Source organism: Anomalospiza imberbis, chromosome 1 (genome assembly GCF_031753505.1).
Source record: "Anomalospiza imberbis isolate Cuckoo-Finch-1a 21T00152 chromosome 1, ASM3175350v1, whole genome shotgun sequence".
Classification (NCBI taxonomy): Eukaryota; Metazoa; Chordata; class Aves; order Passeriformes; family Viduidae; genus Anomalospiza; species Anomalospiza imberbis.
Genome location: NC_089681.1, coordinates 104249531 through 104276524, shown reverse-complemented (window position 1 = coordinate 104276524; position 26994 = coordinate 104249531). Strand labels below are relative to the sequence as shown.

At 41.4% G+C, this 26994-nt stretch overlaps 1 protein-coding gene across 1 annotated transcript; it reads left to right on the top strand.

The window, feature by feature from the left end:
* Positions 1–1388: 1388 nt before the first annotated feature.
* Positions 1389–26994, top strand: DCLK3 (doublecortin like kinase 3). The gene is made up of 5 exons (XM_068203541.1): positions 1389–1509; positions 14522–16410; positions 24479–24611; positions 25512–25679; positions 26645–26994. The coding sequence occupies exons 1-5, from the start codon at positions 1449–1451 to the stop codon at positions 26839–26841; spliced, it is 2448 nt and encodes an 815-aa protein (XP_068059642.1). The 5' UTR covers positions 1389–1448; the 3' UTR covers positions 26842–26994.

Below are 26994 nucleotides of genomic sequence, written 5' to 3'. Positions count from 1 at the left end.
CTCTGTTGTCCCCAAAATGATGAAATACCCTGGAAGTAAAATCATAGAAGACAAGCTATTAAACAGGGCAGCTTGACAATACTTTCAGTAAATGGCAAAAATAAGAGTATAAGATAAATGTTTAGCATATTCTGCTTTGTCCTGGTCATCCAGTTTGAGGCCAGAATGACATAACACTACATATTTTAGTCTGACCTACTGGATATTTTAGGCCACTAAATTTTGCATGTAAGTCCATCTTCTTTGTTGGGATACTGTATTTACCAGTTATTTATACAGTATTTACATATTATTTTCCACTTTCCACAGAGACATCTTGTGTTATTAAGAGATTTTCAAAGAATAAAATACAACTTCCCTCCATAATTTGTGCCAGCGGTTATTCACTCCCATCGATAACATTTCTTATTTGAATTTACCCACCTTCAACTTCCAGACAGTATTTTCCCCTGTGAAGGTATGTATGTGCTGTTACCGAGTTGCATCTCCTTTTGTAGCATGGTATGGGGACCAGCCTCTAGTTACACAACACTTAAATCAGCTTTGTGGCTCATCACTTCACTTGTATATTTTTCAGGCATGCTGGCCATGTAGCCAGCATCCCATCTGGATGAAATAAACCCCTTTCTCCTATTTTATGTACATGTTGGGCAACCAGTTGTCCATGCATCCAGCATGCACTTTATTTACATTGCTTAGTGCTTGTCTTTTTTAATCCAAGCGAAACTGAAGTTGTGTCAGGGGAGGTTTAGGTTGGGTATCAGGAAAAGGTTCTTCCCCCAGACGGTGGTTGGGCACTGGAAAAGGGAAGTGGTCACAGCACCAGCCTGGCAAAGCTCAAGAGCATTTGGACAATGCTCTCGGGCACATGGTGTGACTCTTGGTGTGTCCTGTGCAGGGCCAGGAGCTGGACTCGATGATACTTGAGGAGCCCTTCCAACTCATCATATTCTGTGATTCTGTGAATGATTTACCAAATCCACTTGGCACCTACAGGGCGACAATAAAAGCGTTTTCACTCATGAGCGGGCTGGGAGCAATGCCGCACACGCCGCCACCTGGGGACACCCGCGGGAACGCATGGAGCCCTCCGGGCACGTAACAATCACCCGCGCCCGACCGGCGGGCACCCGCCTGGGGGGCAAACGAGGACACCCCGGCGGCTGGGGCCGCGCCGGGCGCCGGGGAAAGGCGTGAGTCGGGCGGGCGGCGGTGCGGGGGCGGGCGGGCGGCGGGGCGGTGCCGCCGGCGGGGAGCCCCGGGGAGGGCGGGCAGCCCGGGAAGGGGTGCGGAGGTGTGACCGCCGGTGTGGCCGGTGCGCGGCCCCGCCTCCCCGCCGGGTCCCTTCCTTCCCTCCCTCCCTCCCGCTCCCTGACTGCCGCGGGAGGCGGGAGTGTGCGGTGCTGTGCGGGGAGCCCCTGGCCGGAGCCGAGCCGAGCCCCCGCACTATGCCGGCCGCCGCGCCGCCCCCGCTCCACCCCGCGGCGGGCGCCTGCTGCCACTGCCAGGGTGAGTGCCCCTTCCCCTTCCCTCAGCCCTTTCCCCGCGGGCAGCCCCCGCTACCCCCAGCAGGACCCTGGTCCGGCACGTCGCCAGCTGGGGGGCTCGCTTCGGGAGGAGGGGGCGAGCTGGCGGCGCGGCGCCCGGGCTGAGGGGGACGTGGGGCGGCGGCGGCGGTGAAAGTTCCTGCCCGGGTCCTTACGGGAAAGCGAGGGAAGCTTTCGGGGGCGTTTGGGCTGGAAAATGGGGACTGGAGACTGACGGAGGAAGAAAGGTACGGTGCCTCTCCGCCGTGGGATTGAGGCGAGAGCTTTGGGAGGGGAGAGAGGTCCCCGAAGGTCCGGAGTTAGGGTGGTTATTTCACCGTGCTCCTTTAATTGCCTGTATTTTGGATTAAAGAGGACCCCCTTCGCCCCCACAGTTTTGTGTTGTAGAGCAGACTGGTGAAGTGGGTTGCTTTGGGAAGCAGAGCAAGGGGCTGCCGCAGCACGGAGAGCCGGTCCCTGCAGCTGGGTCGGGTCTCGCCGCCCGTGCCCCTTTCCGAGGCTGAGCGACGCCGCGGCAGCCGCGGTACCGGGGCAAGCGCTGGGGTCTGAGAGTGAAGTCAGCGTTTGCCGCTCGGAAGGGCAGACACGGTGTCCTCTGTGCTGCCATAAAAATTGACGGTTTGAAGTAACTTGCACTCTTAATAGTCAGCATGAGAGTACTTCACTCAGAGCGAATGCTTGTGGGCTGCTCAGAGCACACTGATGCTCTACAAAGAAAAGTAAATAGAATGCAGTGTAAGGGTTTTAAACTATTGCACAACTGTGTGTTAAAACACACTTGAGGCTGATGAATCTTCCCGCAGCTGGGAAATCACAACGGCTGGACGTACACGGGTTACAGGCAGGGACTCAGAGTGGGGAGGGCTCTTGTGTCAGACGGAGATGCTGTGACATGTGGTAGCCAGACCTCTCTCGGGAAGAATGCTGGCTGTGCCCTTGCATCCCCTGGCTTTTGTAGTTATATCAGTTGTATTTGCTTCTGTTTAGTAACTGAGCAGATATTTATAGGAGAACTACTCCATAACTTTTCTCCGTGCAGCATTATTTTCTGCCTTCCTCAGGGTACATTCAGTATGCAATGTCAGCAGGACTGAACGGGCCACTGGTTTGAGCTAATGGAGCAGTTTTCAGATTGTGAGACACAGTATTTGAGAACAACCCCATAAACTGAAACTTTAGCTGCACCAAGTACTAGAAAGTTTCCTTTTTCAAAAAAGAACAAAACCAACAAAAAATCCCAATGCCTTGCAATAGTGTAAAAAGTTTCTAGCTCCTTCCTCTGAGAATTTAGATTGAAACCCATCCTGTGTGAGGGTATAAACTGAGAGTTTATCCTTGAACCTGATAATTTGTTATGCATGCTTTTGATATTAACTTTATAGAGACATGAAAACATGCATATATGCAGGTTTGCATGCAAGTTTGTCTTCCCACCCCCTTATTTCCTTTTCTTCTTGCCCCATTTTTTCTCTTGATGCTTCTTGTGTTTTTTTCTATGATCTGAATGTGATTTTGACACTTTGGAATGTTGAGAACTCAGCAGACTCCCAAAACAGTCAGCAAGTGAAATGAAGCTTACAAAACATGTTACAGCTGCTTTATGTAGTAGAAGTGCAGTTATTATAGCAAGTCATGCTCTTCTCAAGACGTAACTGAATTTTATATCTCAGGAAGCCACCCTTCAGCTCTCCAGATGAAACTGATCCTGCTGTAAAGTTAGTCCATTTCTTTTAGTATAATGGGTGTGGATATTCTGAAATAGCATGGCATTTCCATGAAAATTTTTGTAGGATGTTCGGACACATCAGCTGAGAGTTAGCTTCTGATAATCTCCATCTGTGGCTTATTAACATGAATTGGCTAATTGGACTTTAACTGTCGGCAAAGATAAGATAACTTGGTTTAATTCAAGTTAGTGTCAGCTGTTCAAACTTCTGAATTTGAGTGGTGCTTAAGTTACCTTGTCTAAATTGGGTTTTTTTTATACTTAGGTTAATTACCATGGGCATGCTAGCCTGAGTTTTGAATGTATCTTTATCTGGTAGTGTCACTACAAGCTTTGTGTCTGTTTTCACTGCTGCTTTTTCTGGTCATGTTCCGCAAAGCGTCACGATTTTGGCACCAGCTGGACTTACAGTGTGTGGTGACTAAGGGAAGTTGTGTGGGATTCATTTCCCCATTTCCAGGATTACCTAGCTTGGTTTGTTTTCTGCAGAAACATCTATAGTTTTGTAAAAATAAGGAAAGTTCGTGCTCCTTCCTTCTCTTCCAGCAGCTCTAGGGCAAATTGAGTTGGTTTCTGTCACTGATTTTCTCATTTCCTTTAACTTAATAATTCCTTGACATTTAACAACATTTGAAATTAGTGTTACATAGATTTTCTTGTAAATAAAATTAGAATCTATCTTGTAAATATAATTAGAATCAGAACAGTATGGTGATTTTAGCTGCCTCAGATCTGATCCAGATCTCGCTGAAGCTAATGTGAAACTTTTAATTAGCTTCAGTGCAACCTGGATCAGAGCTGAAAATGTGCTAGTTGAAGAGGTGAATGTAACATTTCTCTTCATAAAAGTATACTGTTCTCCATGTTTTTCTCAATTTCAGGATATGGGCTCTGTCCTTTTGGAGCGTTCACTAGATTCTGGAAACAATGAGGAAAGAGTGGGAGCTACTGCCTTGATTGATTCTAATGTAAATTTGGAGTTTGGGTAATGCTTGCACATTGTCCATCTTACCTAGCAGTAGCTGGCTTTCACTGCAAATGAAAGGCATGTTTACCATCTTGTCTCTGTTGCTAGCATTGTTTACACAGTCTAATTATTGTAAGAATACAAAACAATTATGCCACATATTCGTGGAGGAAGCTCTCAGCAGACATTCTGAAAACACCATCTCCCACTCCATCAATAGTGCTAGCCTCCACGTATTCTCCAGGTTTTAGTTTTCTCATCACCCCAAATGTAGTTAATGGAAATGCTGGGAAATGTCTGGTGATGTAAAAATCATGATCTGCTTGTCGTCATGCTTTTGAGTCTAATTAGCGCTGGCTTACAGTTTTCCCTGAGAAATCCATCTTCCTTTATAAGTCCTGTGAAACAATTTGTTTTGCAATGTTGACTTCAATATATGAATCTCTTCTGAAAAAGTGGTTCTGTAATAATGGGGTTGGGAATTCTGCTTTTGTATGTGAGTTAACATCTCTTTCATGTGCTATATTTACAAAGAAAACTTCTATGTGATTTCCCCTTTTGCAAACCAGATGGAGAATCAGACTCTGGTGGGTCTTTCCTTTAGTTATGCAACGAGGTTATTGGTAGTAAAGGATCTGGAAGCTTAATTAAACTCTCGGTGACACCTCTGCAGGCTCTTTTATTTTCACTGGGTTTGCTCAGTTGCAACCGATTAGTCATCAAGATGAGATTCAGGAAGCAATGCAAATAACAGCTCCCACAAGAAGAAACAGAATCCTGCTCCTTTGACTGAGGCATTGTAGGCTAACAGGACTAAAAAAGCAGTTGAAAGCTTACTTTGTAATTAAACATGAATAATTAATTTGAAATATATGGTACTTCAGGAGTCAAGAGCATCAACAGTCAAGCGCTCTCTGTACAGTGAGCTTTGAGAAGCACATGGAGGGCTTTGCCATATGGATTCTGGCAAATGTCACAGTTGTGTAAGATGTTTTTGTTTCCCTCTGTCAGTTCTATCCCTCTCCTGAAAGTTCCTTGATGGAAAGTCCTGGACTGCAGAGCTGACTTCCTGGTTGCTGGGGCAGACCCTAAAGCAGGAAAACTGCAGAAAACAGCCATGGCTGTTCCCAGTAAAATACACAGCCTGTCATCTTTGAAAGAAATTAAATAAATGAGCAGTTTCATAATATTCTTTTTTTGGTTTTATGCAGTTTAAACCAAGCCTCACACCTCCAAAGGCACTGATTCATTTCACGTGCAGGCTTACATTTCACGTAGTTCTTTACAGATTATGCATCTGTATACTTCTCTATAAGACTTTTCTTTATGCCTGCTTTTTAATTTGCTACCCTTAAAATGTCAGAAAGAAGATAATGAAAGTGGGGTTCTGCTCCAAAAAAAAGTAAAAATGATGGTACTTGTGAGTCATTACCAGTCTCTATGAAATCTTTACCTTCATCTGCTGCTCTGGGTGTGATTCAGCTCAGTTTAACACTAACACATGGCAGTAACCATCTGTGTTTGCTGTAAATATTTTATTTTTTAATTACAAATGGCTTGATTTAGAAAACCTGCAGTGGTACAGTGGTGTGGTTGTGGGCCTGCAGGGGAAGAAGATAAGCACCTGGGAAGGTAATTTTTGCCCAAGCACTGTTGCCAGGTTGGAAGGGGGACTGGAACACAGAGGGCAACCCAGGCTGCCCTGCAGCAGTACAGTCCCTGCTGCTCCCTTCTTGGAGGAGCTGGACAGAAGAACATCAGCACAGACTGCAAAGGGGCATTGAACATTTAGTGAAGGAGAAGGGGGTGGGGGGAATAAGGCAAAGAAAACTAAGTTTATCTTTGTGGAGAAATAAGGAAAGGTGGTTGCTAAATGTCACTTATCCATCGTGATTCTCATACAGTAAATATGGTCACATGTTGTGGCATGCTGAGCCTCCTACAAGCGTTTTGCTGTGGGATGACACTCACACTGGGGCTGAGGGTGTCACAGAGGCACCATCCATCCTCAGAATGGAAAAGTCCAGAGCTCCCTTAGCCACAAGGGAGGGTTTTTCAATGTGGACATCCCTCAGGCTCCCTCCCTCTGCTGAAGTCCAGCCAGCTGCAAAGTTTTTCCATCAGACTGTCATTCTAGACAGGTCTTCTCATCTTAGGAACTTCTTTGCTGCAACATCTGCCTGATTTTAGCTGCTCTGGTGCCCTTTGTCCTCTAGGATCTCCCATTAACTCTGAGGTCTATGTCCTGAAAAGGGAGTGAGATAAATGGCCAGGGGGAAGAGAGTAGACTCACTTCTTTCTTCCTAGCGTGAGAGACTGGGGAAGAATGAGAATGGGCATTTATGGGACTGAAGGATTTGGGGATCTCTGGTTTGCAGTTTGCATAAGACAATGTATGTTTGTTCTTAAAATAAAAAGCAGATGTACTGAAGATAAGGTGTATAATGCAAAGTTTTGAAGTCTTTTTGCTTGCCCTCATGAGGCCAGAGAGTGGGTCTAGAGGTGCATGTCTCCCATAGTCCTGCAGTTCAGGTGTAGCCACTAAGAACATCTTTCCTTGCAGCTGACACTTTGGAAACTCACCTAATGGGACCAGACACATTTGGCCGGGAGAAACTTTATTTCTGTTGGTGCCTTGTGGGACAGAAGGAACCCAACTTGACACGTAGCTGAGTTTGCAGGGCTGACAGTTAAAGAAAAAATAATATTGCGTGCGAATTTAAGCATGCTTGATGTGAAATTGTGCAAGATAACAAACTTGGAATCCCATCATACTAATTTTATGTGATCTTTTAGGGCTAAGACTGTATATTTATGAGATAGAGATATTATTCTCTTTTTTCTTTTTGTATGTGAGCCCAAATTAGTTTTTCTTCAGTGAACTTAGAGCATCGTCTGAACTGCTGAGTGATTTTCATTTTCTACAAATTGGGTTAGACTGGGTCAGTGATTGATCTCCCCTACACTGGTGCATATCAGACATGGAAGTGCTGGCATGACTATGACTGGAAATGCCCATTAGGGTACTAGAAAGTATGTAATAGAAATTAAACTGATACCCCTCCCCCTTTTTTTTATCTTTGTTATAGTATTAAAATTGTTTTTGAAAGAATCCAGCTGATAAATGATATTGAACATGGTTTTGTTTTCCTTCTGCTCCTCCAGTAGCTAATGCAGATAAGAATTAATGCAAATACCACAAATACCATTATGAATAAAAGACACTTTGGTCATCTAAGAAGACTGCTTCTTTTATTTTGTTTTGTAAACCATGGTTGTAATTCCATATGCTTTACAATAATATTGCATGGTATAATTTATAACTGCCTTACCAGCAAATGTATTCTGAGCATGTACGGCTTTTTTGAAGTATTTCTTCAATGTATTAAAAAAATTTATTTCTATGAGGCCAGGTAGTTAAAATCTAATATTTTTCAGGTTACAAAATCAAGCTTTTATGACTATTGATTAGAGCTGCTATTCCCCCAACCCATGTTCCTGTGCATTAAGATATGTGCATTATTACATTATCAGATACTGCTTTTTTTATCCCGAGGGACTCTGTCTCCATCAGTGTATGTGATGGACAAAGCTTTCCTAATGAGCCTCTACTCTACTGTTTACCCTGGCCCTTCATGCCTCCTGCTGTTTGTTTGTTGAACCCTGCTGTTATTACAGGCTTATTAGCTTCTGGGCTTTTTTGTCATGGTTTTTTCTACAGTAACAAATATGAATTAGCTTATCTATGATACCTCCAAAGAGAAGGCTAGTACTGCATTCAGTGTCAGCCAAGGCGCAGAAAATAAAGTCAAAAGTACTTTAATCTGGGTAGAAAGCAACTTGAGATGCCCAGGTCCTGAATTTTGGGATGGCTTAACATAAGCTATGTGCTTTGTTATATTATCTTGTGGTCTGAAGTACCTCTTCCAGTATATGCCCTTGCAGCTGTGAGCCCTGAGCAAGTTTGTGGACCAGGTCTCAGAATGTGATTTTGGCTACCAGACTCTGATCCTCTCTGGAAAGTATAGATTAAGTCAGTTGCTTTGAAACTCAATGGAATTGGTTGAGAGAAAATCCAGTTCTTCGGGGCTGCAGTGTCTTAAGCAGAGAAACTGATCGTCCTATATTTTTTCACACACTTTTCAGCTTTTCTATTTACATATATATTTCTCTACAAGACAGTCCTTAATCCAGTTTACCTGAAAAAGAGGGTAATGGAGTGGACACAAGAAAATTTGTGTATATATCTAAACTGTCTTGTGTGCAAGGGGGAAGTAAATTCACAAAAGAAATTATTTGGGTTGGAAGTCACCCCTAGATCATCTAGTTTCAAGCCTTCTGCCACAGTCAGGGGAATCTTATACTGCCCCCAGCTTGCTCAGAGCCCCATCTTGAACACTGCCAGTGATGGGGCATCCAAAACTTCTCTGACAACCTGTATCATTACTTATGGTAAAAATTGCTTCCTCATATCTAATCTAAGTCTGTCCTCTTTCAGTTTAAGGCCATTTCCCCTTTTCCTATCACTCCATGCCCATGTAAAAATCCTTCTACAGCTCTCTGCTAGGTCCCTTTAGATACTGAAAGGTATTCCCAGAGCTGGTGCCTTCTCCAGACTGAACATCCCCAGCTCTGCCTTCGTAGGAGGGGTGCTCCAGCCATTTGATCACCGTCATGCCCTCCACTGGAGTTGTTCCAACATGTGCACATCCTTCATATGTCAAGGGTCCCAGAGCTGGTGCAGCACTCCAGGTCTCATGAGAATGGAAAAGTGGGGGAGAACTACCTCCCTTCACTTGCTGGCCACGCTGCTTTTGATGCAGTTCAGCATGTGGGTGATAACTCTAATTTTCTCCTGCCTCACTGAGGACCTTGCTAATGTTCTCTTAATGTATTCCCCTCTTTGTGTGTATGTAGTTCTTCTGTTATTTAAAAAAATATAAATTAACGTAAGCTAATATGGCAAGTGACAACAAAAGCAGGTAGATGTTCTTTATTGAGAACTGCAAAGGAGCAGACCATGTGAGGATAGTTCTGTTGCTGACTTTAGACTCTTTGTCTAAGTTTGGCATTCTACCTGACTTCTTGATCCACTCTTTTTCTCATGTTTTACTGCTTCCCTATTACAGTCTCCGTCTGCTTCAACTGTGTCAGTGAAGGCCAGGGGAATTGCTATCAGCTGGTATAAAAGTTTGTAGGACCTGCTGTGTGTCAGACAATACCTGACTATAGCACTATTGGCTTCCTTCTCTGCAGTCTGTCACAATTCCTCTTTGCTCTTATCCTCACAGTCCAGTTCTTCACTAGGTTTCCTTTTCCATTTTCAATTCCATACCTCTGAGCTGAGTGAGCATTTGGAGCTTTCTCAGGCTGGAACTAACAGCAATTGTCCTGCTACATTTGACACTGTCTTGATCCAGCCCTTGTGAAATTTGACTTTCTTTTTCTACTCAGGATTTTATCTGGTCAAAACTGATGCAGTGCGTCTGCCTCTTGTTGTTGCTGAAATAACCACCAGTCCTGACTCAAACAAAATCTCTGCCCTAAAATGATGTAAAACATGTCAGGGGAGGCAAGGATGAACAGCAGGGGAGGAAAGAGAGGGTATGACTCCTCAGAGAAAAATTCACCAGTAGTGTTTCCAACAGTGGGGCTGTAGATAATGTAAAATTTACTTGCTGTAAAAGGATGCCTGTGATCATGTTTTGTTTCTGGGCATCTAATAGAGTGAACTAAGACTTGCCGTGTTGCTGCTTCAGTCTTGGGCACTAACAGTGTGCACTAGCCCTGGAAGTTGCAACTTTAAATAATTTACAGCAAGGAGAGGCGATCAAGATGGCACATTTCTAGAGGACTTGGATTGCATCCTGGAGCCGGCTGCTGATGCACACTGGTAACCTGTGTGAGCTACTTACTTGGTTGCTCTGAGTTCAGTGCCAGAGGCATTCTTCATACTCAAGTACTTGAAGATACTTGTTAGTACTGTGAAGTGAATCAAATGTTTTCTGTTCCAAGTAAGACCATTCTTTTTTTCCCCCCCCTATGGTCTTTGTTTTACATGCCCTCAGCAGGAATTTTCTTAAGGAAAAAACAGGCATTTGTACTGCTGTCCTTTCTCTGCCCACTTTAACAGTGTTTTGTTTATCTTATATTGGGACCAGTATATCAAAACAACTCCCAGATACATGGTTTCTGTCATGTACAAGTTTAGTTGCTGCTAATATTTTGGGGCGTTTTCATAATTGCTTTTGTAAGTGGAAACCTTTTAAAAAAATTGGAGGGCTCAAATAACACCATCTTATTCACAGCAATGCCATGCCTAGATCCTATTTCACTGCTGCCTTCTGTTTTGTGTTGTAAAACTCCTTATAAAAATTTAATTCCCCTTCAACCTGTGACTTTATAGCAGAATGGTGAACCATTCAGTTAATTACTGAAACTGTGATCTCCAGCAGGAGAGCCAAGAAGAATGCAAGCTGAGTGGCGATATTTTAATTAATGAACAGAAGCTTATGGACTGGCCAAGGGAAAGGATAAGTTTTGAAAGGCAAATGGCAGCAATACATTTTTAGTTGCAATGGGTGACCTCTGGCAAACCCTGTTACTCTGTTGTTTTAGCTGGTGTAGCCAGGCAATTCCTTAAGAAATAGATGTTGATGCTCTATATACACAACATATTGGAGCTTAAGTCTTCAGAATTAATTTAATTTTACTCCATGTCCAGAATATGATCCAAAATACTCCAAGGAAATGTCTTCTAAAGAAATATTTGTGATTTCTCCCCATGTTTTCCTACCCTCCCCACCCCTACAGTGGGATGGACTGTGATGATCACAAATGATTTGTAAATTTTAAAAATGAGACACAGAAGTTCCCTGCAGGGGGGCACATTTTCTCTGTAGAGACCATCTGTGTTTTCGTCATAGGTGCTAAATTTCTTGTTTCTGCTACATGTTTGAGCCCCCAAATCCCAGTTTGTTCCATCCTCCATGCTTCTCTAGAGAGTATGTGTCAGTGTTTGTGCTACAAAACCATCATGTGGTCATCATGTGGAGCTCTGTATTGCTCCGTGGGTTCTAGTTTTCATTTCCCTGTGCTCACGTGCACAGTTTAGGTGGTGTGCAGGGTGCTCTTGACCAGCTGTGCAGCCTCACCCCTGTCCGTCCACAGCAGCAGCCTCAGCATCCTCCTTGGCCATGTTGCACCACTGATAATCCATAATACACTAGAATATATGGGTAGATGTGTATACAGATAAAACCAGACACACTCATCGATCTATTCTAACATTTCTAAGGAATATTTATATTTAATAATCATTAGCTCTCAGGAGGACAGCAAAAGAAAAAGCGCATTTTATTCTCAGATGTATCATTTGCCAGTGCTTGAACTCATTGAAGTGTGTTTCTCATACCACCTCCCTCTTCCTCCTTCTCCCACTTGTATATAAATATGGAAACAAGATTTTGAAGCAATCTAATTTGTAGCTATAGGATTTGGGTATGTGTGTGACCTTTGAAGGCTTTCTAGAAATGCATGTTACCGCTTTAAGCATATGCACTTTCCTGACAGATTGAGGCTTGCTTCTTGTGTATCAGTTAAATATAGCATAACTGGAAAATAACAGAAATTATGACTGAAGTAGTTGTAACAGGCAACTGAAGTGAATTTTTAATTGTATGTAATATATAGTCATTGTGACCACCACTTTGACAGAATTTAACACTTCCCCTTTTCTTGGAAAATATTAGTAGATTCTTTCATGCAATGATTTAAGCAGTTATTTCCTTTCTCATCATAGAAGAATATCCAATTCTACTCTTATTACGAGCATTGTAATATATCAACTTGTGGCTTTTGTCAAATTGTTTTTGGCTAGGAATCAAGTTAATTTAGAAAGAACAAAGCATTCCTGTATTGTTCTTAATACTGACATACAACTGCTCTTATTCCATTAGTTACAGAATTAAAAAATAAGCTTGTCTTCTCCTTAAAGCTTAGCCAATTTAGTGGAGAAAGGAAACATAATTGATGCCTGAGTAATTGAAACAATCAACAGTACAACCAAGCCTTAAAATCAATGGCTTATAGAAAGATAATAGCAGCATAACCGGGAAGAACATAATCTGTGGGAAAAGTCATTATTAGTGCACCACTGTTTTTATGTTGTACCAAGATTATAAGCAGTAAAAGTATCATTCACTGTTCCCATAAGCAAGATAAAGCTTTGATGACAGTGGGTACGCAAGAACCTGGAAATGTTGATTAAATTCAGAGCTTCCTCAGTTCCTGGTAACTAACATGTTGTGGAGTTGATTTAGATTTCAGAGAACTGTTATTACAGCTGATTTTTTTTCCCCTTCATTCACAGTAAGCTTTATTCTGGGTGGAATGTAAATATGTGAATGTTGAGAAATCACTAGCACGTATGTAGTCATCTTTTGATAACAAGAGATCATCCTTAAAAAGCAGAATGAAGACAGAAATAACTTGTACAACCACCAAGCATTAGTCACACGTAGCTCTTATATAATGCTTACGTCTTCAATCAGCATGCTGGCAGCTGGGCTTCTTCGTAATATTTGTTTGGAGAAGAAGCATCTATCTCATTTGGCAGGGGAAGAAAATGAAGCCAAGATTTAAGGGACATGCTGGGGGGCACACAGTGATTAGCTGGTGAGAGTATTACAACCAAGAAGTGTCCATCATCCTGTATCAAGCAGAGGCAACAGCAGAGTGGATTCTATAGTGGTGTCTCCTCCTGTGCTTTCCACACTCAAGCCCTGGCCTATTGGGTATTTTTTGGGGCAGAGCAAGTGAATGCTCTGCTGCAGCACTTCTGCAATTTTCCATATTGTTTGTTGTTCTAGGAACAACTACACCTCTAGGAAAAGAGGTGTATTTCTTCTTCACTCTATTATGCCTTGATGGAAAGGACAAATAAAAATATGTAGCGTGAAATACCGAAAATGGCTTCTTGCCCTTGAAACCCAAAATGTAGTAGGCATGAGCCTAACACCAAGAGAAATGCTGGTATGTGCAGATTTTCCTTTGAGGATTTGGTCACTGCACTGTGTGCACTGTGACTATGGAATCACAGTAATTATGAAAATAGACCTGATTTTCTGGGGGATAAGCCACTGGTGTACAGAACTTTCCTTGTAATGATTTGTTAACCATTCTGGCTGTTTCCTTTTGTCCTGGTCCTGTTAGTTTGTATATATTGAATGTTTGTTCCCAAGGCTATTAAGTGGAGGTGGAAACACTCTGCAGTCTCATTCTGAAAGTACTTTTCTTGAGGCTGAAAATAAATGCATTGTAAGCAGGTTTTAATCCTAGCAAGTACAACAGCTCAGAATAATTTTGGGGGACATTTTTATTCTTAACTTATTGTTGATAGACAGGGAAATTTGTTATATCTTGGTTTGTCAATAACCATATGTTATGTTTTCAGTTCTTCTGTTTCACAATTATGCATAACAAATGGTGCCATTTTCTTTGATGATGTTCTAAGATGAAATGTCAGTGTCCCCAGAGAATACTCAGAACTTTGTGTGACTTCACATAATTCTTAGAATAAAAAAGTCAACCCAAAATATTCAAAACCATGACTCCAATTATCAAACAAAAATAAGATGGCCTTTCTTTAAGGCAAAAGATTAAATTGCATTGCTATTAGATGACCTATAAAATTACAGTAAAAATTATAGCAAAAGTAATGGTTTTAAAAAAGAATTTATTTAACTTGTTATAGAAGGTCCAGGGAAAATGGAGAGGAGATAATTATTTATAAAAATGTAAGGTTGCATACAGAGTGCCATCTGGTAGTAATTTTAAAACACAGCTAATTAGTTTATCTTACTTCATGCAGTGTAATTGTGCAACTTGTCACCACAGGGTTTACAGAGGCCAGAATTGCAATTGGGTTCAGAAAGGAATTGAGTGAGTTTACGGGAGATGTATTAATAAAGAGAATACTAAACAATCTGCATGCAATCCTGCTGTTCTTTGAGGATTTCTGAAAGATGTGAGATTTAGAAGAAAGATCTATTTCTGTTCAATGTTATTATTTTTAATGACATTTCCCTGTCACAAACTTGACAATGTTGGAGTTGCAACTATGTGGAGATACTCCTTAGTGGTAGTTAAAAGTTCTTTATAAACCTTGAAGTCACCTACCCTTACTGTCTGAGGTCACATGCACTGACATGTAGAAAACAAATCCTGCAAGAGGTCTGATGATGCAAAATGATAAATATTCCTGCTTTTTGTTTGCCTTAGGACGCCAAGGCTTGTTGGACCATTCGCCACGTGACACAGGCTCAAAAGTGAAAGAGAGGAAACTGCATGGGACTTGTCCTCCTGTTGGTCGTGGAAACTATGAAAAGCCTTGTTTGGGTGAAAGCAGCCACAGGTCCTCATTTTTCACTCCCCACAATGGTTTTCACACGATACATTCAGAACACAGTCCTGTGAAGCCAAGGATAATTACAGTGGTGAAACCCGGGGGACGCACGCTCAGGAGGATAACCTTGCTTCTCAACAGGAGATCAGTCCAGACCTTTGAGCAGCTGATGGCTGACATTTCAGAGGCTCTGGGATTTCCTCATTGGAAGAATGACCGTGTGAGAAAGCTGTACAATCTGAGAGGCAGAGAAATCCGAAGTGTTTCTGAGTTCTTCAGGGAAGGTGATGCATTCATAGCTATGGGGAAGGAGCCCCTCACTTTGAAGGACCTGGAGGTGGTATTACAAGAACTTTATCCTGAAAATCCTTATGCTGCCACTGCTGCCATTCAGACAAATGAGGAGCAGTCCCAAAAACTGAAGAGCAGGCTGTATGACAAGGCCTCGAAAGTAGACAGTGGCTTTGATGAGACAGAAATGACCAAGAACTGCAGCGATAGCTTGTCTTCCCAGCTGGTAGCTGGACATGAAGGAAAAAATCAAGCCAAGACAAAGCAAGAGGAAAAAATGAGAACCAAAAAAAAGTGGACTAGAAAGAGCTGGGGTGGTGAGCATGGAGTGAAGCATTCTGGAAAAACACGAGAAAGTGAAAGGTACCTTAACCACGAGAGGAGTTCTGAGGAAGGCTTAGAAGAGAGTTCTGAGGAGGTGCTGAGGTGTGAGAAATGCGAACAGGAAAGGCAAGCCAGAGAAAAGTTACGGAGGGAAAGGCAGGCTGAAGCCTCGTTTGAGAATAGAGACTTGAACACAGGCGTGTGTCAGAGGTACCACGTAGAAAGAAATACAAAAGTCAGGAACTGCAGAAAGTCTCCTGAAACCTGTCTGGAGGGTGAGGAAGTTGGCTGGAAAGATAATGGCAGTAGGAGGATGTGGAAGCCGCTACAAAGGATTGTTAATGAAGGGCTGGAGAAGCAAAAAAGGAACATTGAGAAAGAAAGGGATGTGGAGAAGCATGAAAACCATGGAAAGGAAGTAGTAAAAATCAGAAAGAATGCTGTAGAAGGGCTCCAGCTATCTCATGAAGTGAAGGAAGATAATGGAAGTAGCTGTGTAATGAACCAAAGTGGTTGGCTAAAGAAAGACACTCTAAGGGATGCTGAGAAAATGTCTAAAACACATAGGGAGGGCAGAGAGGGACAAAGGGCTAAAGAGGAAGCTGCCAGAAGAGAGGGCAATGGCACATGTAGAGAGAGTGACATGACTCGACGAGAAAAAACAGGGGAGCGCAGAGTGAGTAAAGAAGACAACAAAACTCAGGGATTGGAAAGCACAAGCCGGAGGCATGCCATTAAAAGCAGAACTGATGTGGAAAAACACTATGAGATTGGCAGAACTATTGGGGATGGGAACTTTGCAGTGGTGAAGGAATGTCGCCACTGTGATTCCAATCAGATCTATGCAATGAAAATTGTTGATAAATCCAAGCTGAAGGGGAAGGAGGACATGATGGAAAGTGAAATCCTCATTATTCGGAGTCTCTCTCATCCCAATATAGTAAGCTTAATTGAGGTGTATGAGACAGAAGCTGAGATTTACTTAATCTTAGAGTATGTCCCAGGAGGGGACTTATTTGATGCAATCATAGAAAGTGTAAAGTTCACAGAGCATGATGCTGCTGTCATGATTACTGACCTGTGTGAAGCACTGGTTTATATTCACAGCAAAAACATTGTCCACAGGGACCTCAAACCAGAGAATCTTTTGGTAAGTATCGTCAAACATTTGCATTTGTGCAGGAGTTGAATTTTTTTTCCTTCCAATTACGGTTCTTTGAATTGTTTTAAGCAAATCCCATACAGAAATAATGTGCTGTGGCAGGACTATTTGAAAAAAGGGGTACAATTTTGAAGTGAAATTCCAATTGCAGTTTGCTTTACATAGATCTGCTTTGCATTGCAGAAAGGAACTCAAGTAAAATTATCAGATGTTCAGGGGTAGTGAGCATTTGTATTTTTCAGAAATCAGACCTGTTACTTAGCATCTGACTTTTAGGTGTCCAAGAATGAATCATAAATCATCTTCATTGCAGACTAAAGTGTATTTTTTTGCTAAATTATCTTATTTATTTGTTGGACTTTTTGTCCACTGCATGTGTATATCTTGCAGACTACTGTGCTAGTCCTCTAATATAGTGATTTCTATCTTGCAAAAATTTCTTTGCTTAGAAGCAGAAGTACTATGCAGTTGATTGAAATAATCTGACTGTAAAATGTTTTGATGAATACAGCATTAAAGTCATCTCAAACAGTAACTTCATGCCAAAGAGAAAAATTCTTGTTTCCATCACATTTCTGAGGCTGCATTCTTTGCATCCAGCACTGAAGTCAATGTAGTTATTGACATATGTGAATTTGTGTAGAAATGTTTGTAGTATTCACAAGATACCCATTGTAGAACTGTAACAGTAAACAACTCTCCCTTGCTAAGTGTGTGTTACACTTTTGTATTAGGGTTCCAAATTTCCTGATAAACAGATAAATAGCAAGTATTTGCCAGTCTCTAACAAATTGGATTTTATCAGCTTTTTGGAAGTTCAAGGTTAGCCAAACAAAAAAATAATAGATTATTTACTCCTATGGACCATTCAGTGCTTTTAAGAGAATTAATTTTTCACAGAGCTCAGTGTGAATTTCTGGAGAAAAGCAGCAGTGTAGCCTCAAGGATAATGCAGAGGCTGCACAAGGCTGGGCTGAAACAATTTGCTCCCAAACCTTTAAACTAAGCAATAGCATCATTATTAGGTCCTGCTATGAATCCTGCTTAGTTTAATGAAAAATCTTTGGTATGTGATCTCTGTGTAAATAAAAGAATGATTGTAACTCAGAATGCAGTGAATGCAACTGGCTGGTTTGCAGGAAGAAGTGGGCTTATAGGCCCTGCCTTTGTGCTTCATTTGCACAAAATTTGAACAAAATTTCACATAAAACTGCATGGCTTTTTCCAGAAGCTGATTTTCCATTATGAGCCAGGTCCTGCTCCTTCCTATTTGCTGAAAATAAGCTAGTGCTCAGTGAAACACCTGAGACCTGATGCTTCATTTCCCTCTGTAATACATAATCATCACAATGATGTGGATAAGCAAAGAAGGGCAAGATAAAGGTCTGTTCTAGTTGTTTTCACATGAAGTTCACAGGACTGCAAAGCAGAGAATGCTGGGCAGTGGCAGCATTGTGTAGCACTGAAATAATCATGTTGCCAATTTTGAAAGTCAGAATACATTTTTCAAGGACAGAGCAGCTCCCAGACTGTAGGTATTTTGTCATACAAAAACAGTGTTACCTAAACATTGCAGGAAATAAAATTTTACCTGTTCTAGTTTCAACTTGCTGTTAATTTTCTGTGCACACCAGTATTAGATACCATGTACACAAAGTATACTTTTGAAAAACAAATCTATTCAACCATGCAAATGAGTTTCTAAGGTTCTGATAGTATTGGATAGGTCACCTGCTATCTAATAAGTATTCCTATAAATACAGACCATTTGAGCAAGATTCTGGGGTTTCTGTTTATTTAGTGTGCTGCGTCTCCTTAGAGTGGCAGGGGCACCAAAGTAGGAAGGAGAGCTGCCACTAATTTACCATCAGCTAGTGCTGAACAGTAACAAACAGCATTGAAGCAAATTTCATGGGTTCATTGGCTGTTGGTGGAGCAGGAGCATCAGGAGATGAAGCAAAGTGCTTCAGGTTCCAGCATCCTGCAGAGATCTCCCTGTTTCTGGGATGCCTCTTTTTTACACTGAGGATGCTTAAATCTGAATTAGACTACCTAGACTTTGTACACAGAGGTCAAAATAGAAGTATGTACTTTTAGGCTGTTGACTTGTTTGTCCAACTTTGGGTCTTCTTTTGGTCAGGTGAACCTTGTAATCTTTATGTACTGTTTTTCCCCCTCAAGAAAATGGGAAATGGAAGAGAAAGGATCCTTGGTCTATTTTACTAAGGAAATGTGTATGTCTATTCTGAACCTGCATTGCTCCTAATGACTTTTAAACATATTGGCTAATTGTCATAAGAGATGACAAAGAAGTAGCAATCTGGGAAAAATATTTCCCTATTTCATGAAACTAAGCAACACGGGAAAGAAGGAAAACAATTTCTGTCCTCACAGAAGAAAAGGTGCAAATATACTTTGATGTCTAGTAAATTTAAAATTATTGACACAAGAGAAAGTTGGAAACCTGATTTAGTTATTAGCTCACTGCACTTCAGTTTCTCCTATGGAACAGTCCTCTAGTTACAAACTTCTGCACCAGGCCACCATCATCCTTTCTGCTTTTTCCCCCTCCCTCTTTCATGACTGTGTCTGCCCACATTGATCAGGCTCCTCGCAGCATAGCTGTGAGGCAGAAGGGTGGTGACTTGCGCTACAGAAACAAAATCTGTTTGACAGCTGGTGTGAAGACAGCTGCTACGACTCCCTCCCATCTGCTAACAGAATCACCTCATTTAGGACTAGGTGTTCAGCAAGAAAACTTTTGCTGCCAAGGATGGGCAATGTGGTGTGTTTGGTCTCATGAATGAAGCCAGTCACTTCCTTTGTGCTACCTCATGGAGCAAGATTTGCTGGCAAGGTTTTTAGGTAAGGGACTGTTTAATTCTACAGCTGCTGGCATTTCTTCACTTGTGAGTGAGAAATTAATGCCCAAAATGTGGTGTTGTTTTTCCAGGTTGTAGCTGTAAAAGACATAAAGTCACCCCTTTTTAGGGGGAAGGGAGAGGGCTGTATTTACGATTGTGTACTCATTTCCTTGTACATTTCCCTCACATGCTAATGTGGTAATTCTTCAACACTCAACTTCATAAATGTTACAGCTTTTTGCACATTTGAGATTGTCACCCTGCCCCTTTTTCTCTCTCTCAAGTGTTCATGTATGTGTGAGAACTTCAAGTATAACCTTTCTGCCCTTGAACTTTGTGACACTATTTACATATATACAAAGGACTGTCCATTTTCTGACACTATTTACATATATGTAAAGCACTGCCAGTTTCCTGAGTGCATGTGAGTCAAACTCCTGTTTAACCACTTACCTGCCATAACTTTCAGAATTTTCTGTAAGATTTTTCATAGAGATTCTTCTGGCTAGCAGCAAGGCATGTCTGAAACTCAAATGTGTAAGCAGTAGTTTTTCTTAAGCTCTACCTATTTCCCATATACAAAATGTCATGTGGGCTAACTGGCTTTCATGATATCCATAAGAAAAATCTCTGCTACCATATGCATGTACGTATAGAGAACTATTAATGTCTCAAATCATTAAGCACACTGATGGATTTCACAAGGTAGATATGGAATCAAACAAGAGCATTAAGTACTGTGAGTCATCCACAGACAGGCCAGAAGGAGAAAGATTTTTATGTTTTTCCCCTTCGAAGATGAATTTGTCCTTATATTGTAATCTTCTGGTTGTAGGGCTGGCATAGCTAGAAATCCTCAGGCAATATTGTAATATTCTGACATGTCATCTGTATTTGAGTAAGTAGTGTGCAATTGACGTGACTGCCTTTAGTCCAAGACCACCAGATGCTGGCATTGAAGGACATAAGTATTTGCATGGCCTAAGTTGGCTGACCATAGAAAGTGTATGAAGTGTATTGGTCCTTCTTAACTCAATTAAGTCTATAGGTAGGCAGCACTAGTTTTGCTTTGTTATCACCATTGCATGGAATACATACTGTGGATGTCAGAGGTTAGATTTCTCTTGGGCAGGTTGTGCATTTCTGTAATACTGTTATGAGGAAGTAGTCTGGCCTCAGGAATGATTAAAAATAATCTGAGAAGCTTTTGTTTCTACAGTGAAGCATATTTGCATGCTCAAGATGATGCCAGGTCTTGGAAAAGTAGACTGGACAGTAGGAAGTTGGGGACGAAGGGAATTCTCTGAGCTGTGTTGTTCTGAGCACGGTGTTAGTGAAGCTGCTGAGAAGTTCTGGGGTGAGGTTTTCAGGCTTGCTGACAGGTTACATGCTGTCTCTGAAGTGATTGTCACAAAGCTGTGAAAATATACCCACCATACCCGCTGTTCCTACCTGCTCCCTTGTTAAGTAAAGTGGAAGCTCAGTGTTTTGACCTGAAAGAACAGATGGTGCTGTGTTGCCACCTTGTGCTGCAATGGGAGATTAGGAGTCTGGCATCCTGAGAAAAGAGAAAGTGCAACAATGCGTTTTACAAAGCAAGAAATCTCCTGAAGATTTTGGGAGTGGGATTAAGACCATTGTGTTCTCCACCCTTCCCACCACCCTGCTGTGTTCTAAAAATGTATATAAACGTTTCAATATTGTTTGTCTTAGTACAGTAGCATGCAGGGTAGTTGAAATACCATGTGACATGCTTTTCTTATATAATTAAAAAAAATATATATAGAATAGGAAAATACATTCACACTCATATTTTTGTATTGCTTATAAAATCGAGCATTTAAATTGTGAATTTTTGTAACATCTTACCACTATTACCCCTATTGGTAGAATATAAATTCTATAGATAGATGTTGTTCTACAAAGCAAGTGTTACTTTTATAATTTTTTTATCATTTTTGTCAGTTTGTGTCCACAACGCATGATGGCAAAAGATTGTCACATAGTTGCCTAATATAATAGAGAAAATGGCTGTGGCATTTTAGCTGCTTCTTGCAGAAGTTTTGACTGCATGATTGTAGTAAACTTTATTTTCAGTTTCATACTGAAAACTATTTTTTCATGGAAGAGCAGCAAAAAAATGGCCAAAATGTTTTGTTTAATCAAAACTAGAAGAGTGCACAAGGGCACTGCTGGTTCATGGAAAACTTCTTGCCCCCTTGGACCCCCAGCTCCTTCTCTGCAGAGCTACTTTCCAGCTGGTCAGCCCCCAGCCTGTACTGATGCATGGGTTATTTCTGCCCAGGTTTTGGACCAGTTAAATTTCAAAAGGTTTTTCCCTGCCTGTCTCTCAGGTCTGTTGAGATCCTTCTAAATGACCACATAGCGTTCTGGGGCATCAGTCACTCCTCCCAGTTTTCTGCATTTAAAAAAAAAAAGGTTAAAAGGAAATAGTAGGCTTTACTGTATTATTTTGTAATGCAATACTTTTTTGTCTCTTAAAAAGAAAAAAACCCCACCAAGAAGTCCAAACCCATTTTGCTTAATCAAAATTGGATGCATGCTTACAGTTTCCATAAAGATGATTAATAGGGATTAGTCAGCTGTAATGTATAAAAGCAAATGTCACATCTGAGCCTTTAGTTATCTGGTAATAGAGACCATTCTGAATTTTTGGCTTTCTTAAGCCGTGTCTGATGGTGAAATATGAGGTGTTAAAGCACGGAGTATACCTGTCACATGATATTCCAGTTTGTCCATTCAAAACCAAGTCCAGGTTCACTTGGCTTTTTTGTAGACATTTTAGCTGCTGATCTATTCCCCATAGTTTCAGGGACAAGCAATTTTTCATTTAAAGGAAATTAGTGACTTTTTTTACCTCTCAAAGAATATTTGAGTGTCAGTCACTGGTGTTAAGCATACTGATTTATATAATTATACTGCTGCATTGTTTATGACTTCACCTTTGAATATGGAATCTTAGAGTGATTTGAGTTGGAAGAGACCTTTAAAGGTCATCTGGCCTAAGTCCTTGTAATGAGCAGGGATATTTCAACTAGACCAGATTGCTCAGGGCCCTGTCCAACTTGACTTTGAATGTTCCCAGGGATAGAGTATCTACCACCTCTGTGGGCATCCTGTTCTCGTGTTTTGCTACCCTCACCATAAAACATTTATTTTACTATCTAGTCTGAATCTACTCTCCTTCAGTTTAAAGTTATTGCCCCTTGTCTTATTGCTGCAGGCCCTGCTAAAAAGCCTGTCCCCATCTTAATTTTAAGCCCCCTTTAATTATTGAAAGGCCACAGTAAGGTCTGTCTGGAACCTTCTTTTCTTCAGGCTGAACAACCACAACTCTTGCAGCCTTTCTTCACAGGAGAGGTGCTCCGTCCCTCTTTCCCAGCCCTCCACTGGACTCGCTCCCAACAGTTCCATGTCCTTCCTGTGCTGAGACCCCAGGGCTGGACACAGCTCTCCCAGTGGGTCTCACTAGAGAAGAGGGGCAGAATCCCCTCCCTTGCCTTGCTGGCCACACTGCTTTGGATGCAGCCCAGGATATGGTTGGCTTTCTGGTCTGCAACTGCACATTGCCAGCTTATTCCAGTATTTCATCCACCAGCTACCCCAAGTTGCTCTTCACAGGGCAGCTCTCAATCCATAACCCAGTCTCTATTGATACCAGGGATTGCCCCAGCTCAGGTGTAGGACCCTGCACTTGTCCTTGTTAAACCTCATGAGGCTCGACCTTGTTGAGCTTGTTCAGGTGCCTCTGGATGACATCCCATCCTTCAGACACATCAGTCTCATCACTCAGCCTGGTGTTGCCTGCCAGCTTGCTGGGGGTGTGCTCAACGCCACTGTCTGTGTCATTAACTTATTTAATTTCTTAAAATGACCCTTCGTTAACTGTAATGCTGTATAAAGTAATGCTGTATAAAGTAATGCTAAAGGCCAGTGCATACAAAATTAGAATTGGAGAATGTATTTTGGCTACTGGCCAGGTGGATGTAAGGAGATGAGAACTGCTGAAAAGGCCCAATTAGGAGGTCATTCTGCATGGACCTATTTCTACAACTTTTGCTGTGTGGTGACCATTGCTAATCTGGTTTCCTGGCAACAGGTAGAATATCAGAATAATTGGGAAAGAACGTAAAGCATTTGTTGGTTTGTATTTTATTATTATTTATGATGGAGATACACTTTCCATACGTCTTGGTTTTAGCTGGTACAGTGCTGTACTTTGGATTGAGCATGAGGATAACATTAATAACACACTGATGCTTTGGTTGTTGCTGAGCACTGCTTATCCTAAGTCAAGGAAATTTCAGTGTCCCACGTGTCCCATGCTCTGCCAAGGAGCAGGTGTACCAAAAGCTGGGAGGGAGTGTGGCCATGGCAGCTGACCCAAAAGCATATTCCATGCCATGGAACATTATGCTCAGTAAATAAACTGAGGAGAGTTGGGCAGGAGTTGCTGGTCTGTGCTGGGGGACAGGCTGGGCTGGGGGTCAGTGGGCAGTGAGCAATTGTATTGTGCAGCACTTGTTTTTCTTGGGTGTTATTCCTTTCTCTTTCTCTTGCTCTCACTCCCTGTCCCCCTTCTCATTATAGTTGTTACCATTCCTACTGTTACTATTATTAATATACTTTAATAATTTATTGTTATTATACTTTAATAATTAAAATTATTAAATTGTTCTTATCTCAGCCCACTGTTTTTTGGGTTTTCCTTCCCATCTCACTGCAGGCAGATGGGGGATGAGTGAATGAGAAGTTGTGTGGTACTTAGTTGCTATCTGGGGCTAAAAAAAAAAAATCAGTGGTTTACATGAGCTCATTGCATTTAAGTCCACAGTATTCTTCTTTGCTTTCCCTGGGAAAAAGAACAGTTTATTTTCTCAAGAGGAAATAATAGTATTTAATTGATTCTTGGTTATTTTTTGTGTTCCTTCTATTAATTTCTTGGAAATTGCAGTGTGCCAGAGTTTGTAGAGCAAAGTTTTATTTTTTCTGTAATTGCTTATCCTCTTAAATAAATGCACTCTCTTAGTGTATGGGGGAAAAGAGCCATGTTCTGAAGACTGTTTCCATTATTAGTACTATTATTAGAACTCCCTCCTGTTTAATTTTTTGCTTCCTATATATTTTAAAATGCATCTGGAGTAAACATACATATATTTTATTTGATATAGGTTCAGCACAATGCAGATAAATCTACTACACTGAAACTGGCAGATTTTGGCCTTGCTAAGCAGGTTACAAAACCCATATTTACTGTCTGTGGAACACCAACATATGTTGCTCCTGAAATACTTGCTGAGAAGGGTGAGTGTATATATTTTTAATTTATCATAAATCTTTCAATTATGCTGAACTTTCTAATAATGGAAATATTCCAGAATGTTTCAACCTACTGAAATATCTTTTCAGGGTAGGAGGTTGGCTAGCAGTGTAATTTGGGAAAGGAAAACTCTTAGTTTTTAACAAACATGAGCATGACATCAGTTATATTTGCAATATTAGTGTCTGTGCTAATATATTGCTGAGTTCCAAGCAGATAAGCCATAAAATATCATAGATGGTAATAGCTGAAGGAGGCAAAATGACCAAAAGTTCATGTTGCAGCCTAAGAGTAGCCAGCCCTGTTTCATTACTATAATCCAAACAACTATCCAAAGCCCCTGATGATGCAAAGTCATGAACATGTATTTTAAATTTATGTAATGGTTCAAAATCTGTTTCGCATCACAAGGAATTTTGAAGATTTCATCTCCAAAAAGATTCAGATCTAGAAAGAAGTCAGTTTTCTTGGTGACTCAAACCTATTTCTGATTTTTGTTCTGTGGAGCTGTGTTGCAGATCTCCAGTTATATCCAATTTCAATGGAAACTTGGCACTCTTAGTTCTTTTTTGAAGGGAATCTGAGGATGACTATTTTAGAAATACGTGCTCTGTTTTCTCCATTAGTCTCCAGTTGATACTGGCCTTGTGAGACAGTGTGTGTGAAACATGTTGTGGAAAAGAGAGACTCTGTGAGAGCTGTAGCTAATAACGGGCAGATTGTAAGTGTGGTGTACCAGCCACTCATTCTTTTGCTCACCTCGTCTTTTTGAGGAACTGAGCAGAGATTCTGTGTTTCTTTTTAATTCTATTTCCAAGAAATAGTTCCCTCGCAGTTGTGAGTTTTCTTTCTAAAACAAGACATGGTTTGTCCCTTTTCCTTAGGCTATGGCCTCGAAGTAGACATGTGGGCAGCTGGCGTGATCCTTTACATCCTGCTCTGTGGTTTTCCCCCTTTCCGCAGTCAGGACCGTGATCAAGATGAGCTGTTTCAGATCATACAGCTGGGTCACTACGAGTTCCTATCCCCTTACTGGGACAATATTTCTGCAGGTAAGATTCTGCACTTATAGCAGATCTGAGAAGTGGCAGTCTTCTTCCCTGAAGTGGGAGAAACTCTTTTTTCAGGGCAGTAAGCTTGATCACCTTGGGGTGTTTTATGGGTCTCTCTTGTGTGAATCTGTGCTTTAAATGTGAATTTAGTACTCTGGTACTATCAATGGTCGTGTTTCTGCATATTAGTTCGGAATGCTTTAGTGGGGTCCTCAATTCCTCCCTTTATAAGCAAAAGCAAGGATTTTCCTCATCTTGTGTCTCTGCAGAAAAAGGTGTCAAACTAATCTCAAGGGCTATGTTAGATTGTAAAGATGTTATAAAAAATCACAAAAGCTGAGAATGAAATCCTTGCCCTGCAGAACAGTGTAAATTTCCTGTTGACAGTGGGGTCTGCACGTAGTAGTTTTTTCTTTCTCACAGGTTAGTACAGTGTCTTTTGTGTACTCTTCAAAATCATCAACCCTAGAACTCCTTTAATCCCTGTACAGTCTTTTAAATTACTTGTTCCACAGCATTTTACAACATTTATGCCTCTTAAGAGAGAAGATATCCAGTGCTCATTCCTGTGAATGTGAACACTTAGCCCAATGCCTTCAGCATACTTTTGAGATTAAATTCCTTTCACGTTCTCCTCTGTTTCTGAAGGGGAGAATGACATCAGTCATGGACATTTAATATTTTCAGTCACTAACTTTTAACTGCAGTTGCTAGAATAGCTCCTGGGGATAGTTACAAAAACCATGGTAAAACTAATGAAAAAAATAAGAAGGACATTTTGTGGGGGTATATCTGTCACCATCACAGAATGGGTAAGGTTGGAAGTGACCATGGTGGGTGATGTGTTTCAAACACCCTGCTTGAGCAGGGTCATGTTAGAGCACATTGCGCAGGATTGCACATCCTAGAGCACGTTGCACACCACTGTGTTTCACCCGTCTCTCCTTTGCTTTATCCTGTAATAGCAGCAAAAGACCTCATCACCAGGCTGTTGATAGTGGATCCTCAGAAGCGCTACACAGCCCGTCAAGTACTTCAGCACCCCTGGATCAGAACAGCCGGGAAAACTAACAGCAGGAATCTGCAGAGGGAAGTGACAATAAACATCGAGCGCCATTTCCGGGCCCAGCGCCGAAAGGAAGTTGTTGATGAGGACACATGAGATCTTTCACGCTCATTTTGTCTTCTTTTTATTGATTAACAAATCATTTATAGTTTCTTTTCTAAATGAATTGGGAATTTAATGTGTAGCTGTTGGTGGCTATTGCCATGCCTTTTTTTTCTTTGATTCTGAAATTCTGAAGGACAGAAATCA

What these genes read in the sequence shown, in the direction of transcription:
- DCLK3 (XM_068203541.1), top strand. Translation starts at nt 1,449, where the DNA reads ATGCCGGCCGCCGCGCCGCCCCCGCTCCACCCCGCGGCGGGCGCCTGC. An exon ending in CGCCTGCTGCCACTGCCAGG is followed by an intron (nt 1,510 to 14,521) that starts GTGAGTGCCCCT and finishes TGTTTGCCTTAG; the next exon opens with GACGCCAAGGCTTGTTGGAC. An exon ending in CTGGGACAATATTTCTGCAG is followed by an intron (nt 25,680 to 26,644) that starts GTAAGATTCTGC and finishes ATCCTGTAATAG; the next exon opens with CAGCAAAAGACCTCATCACC.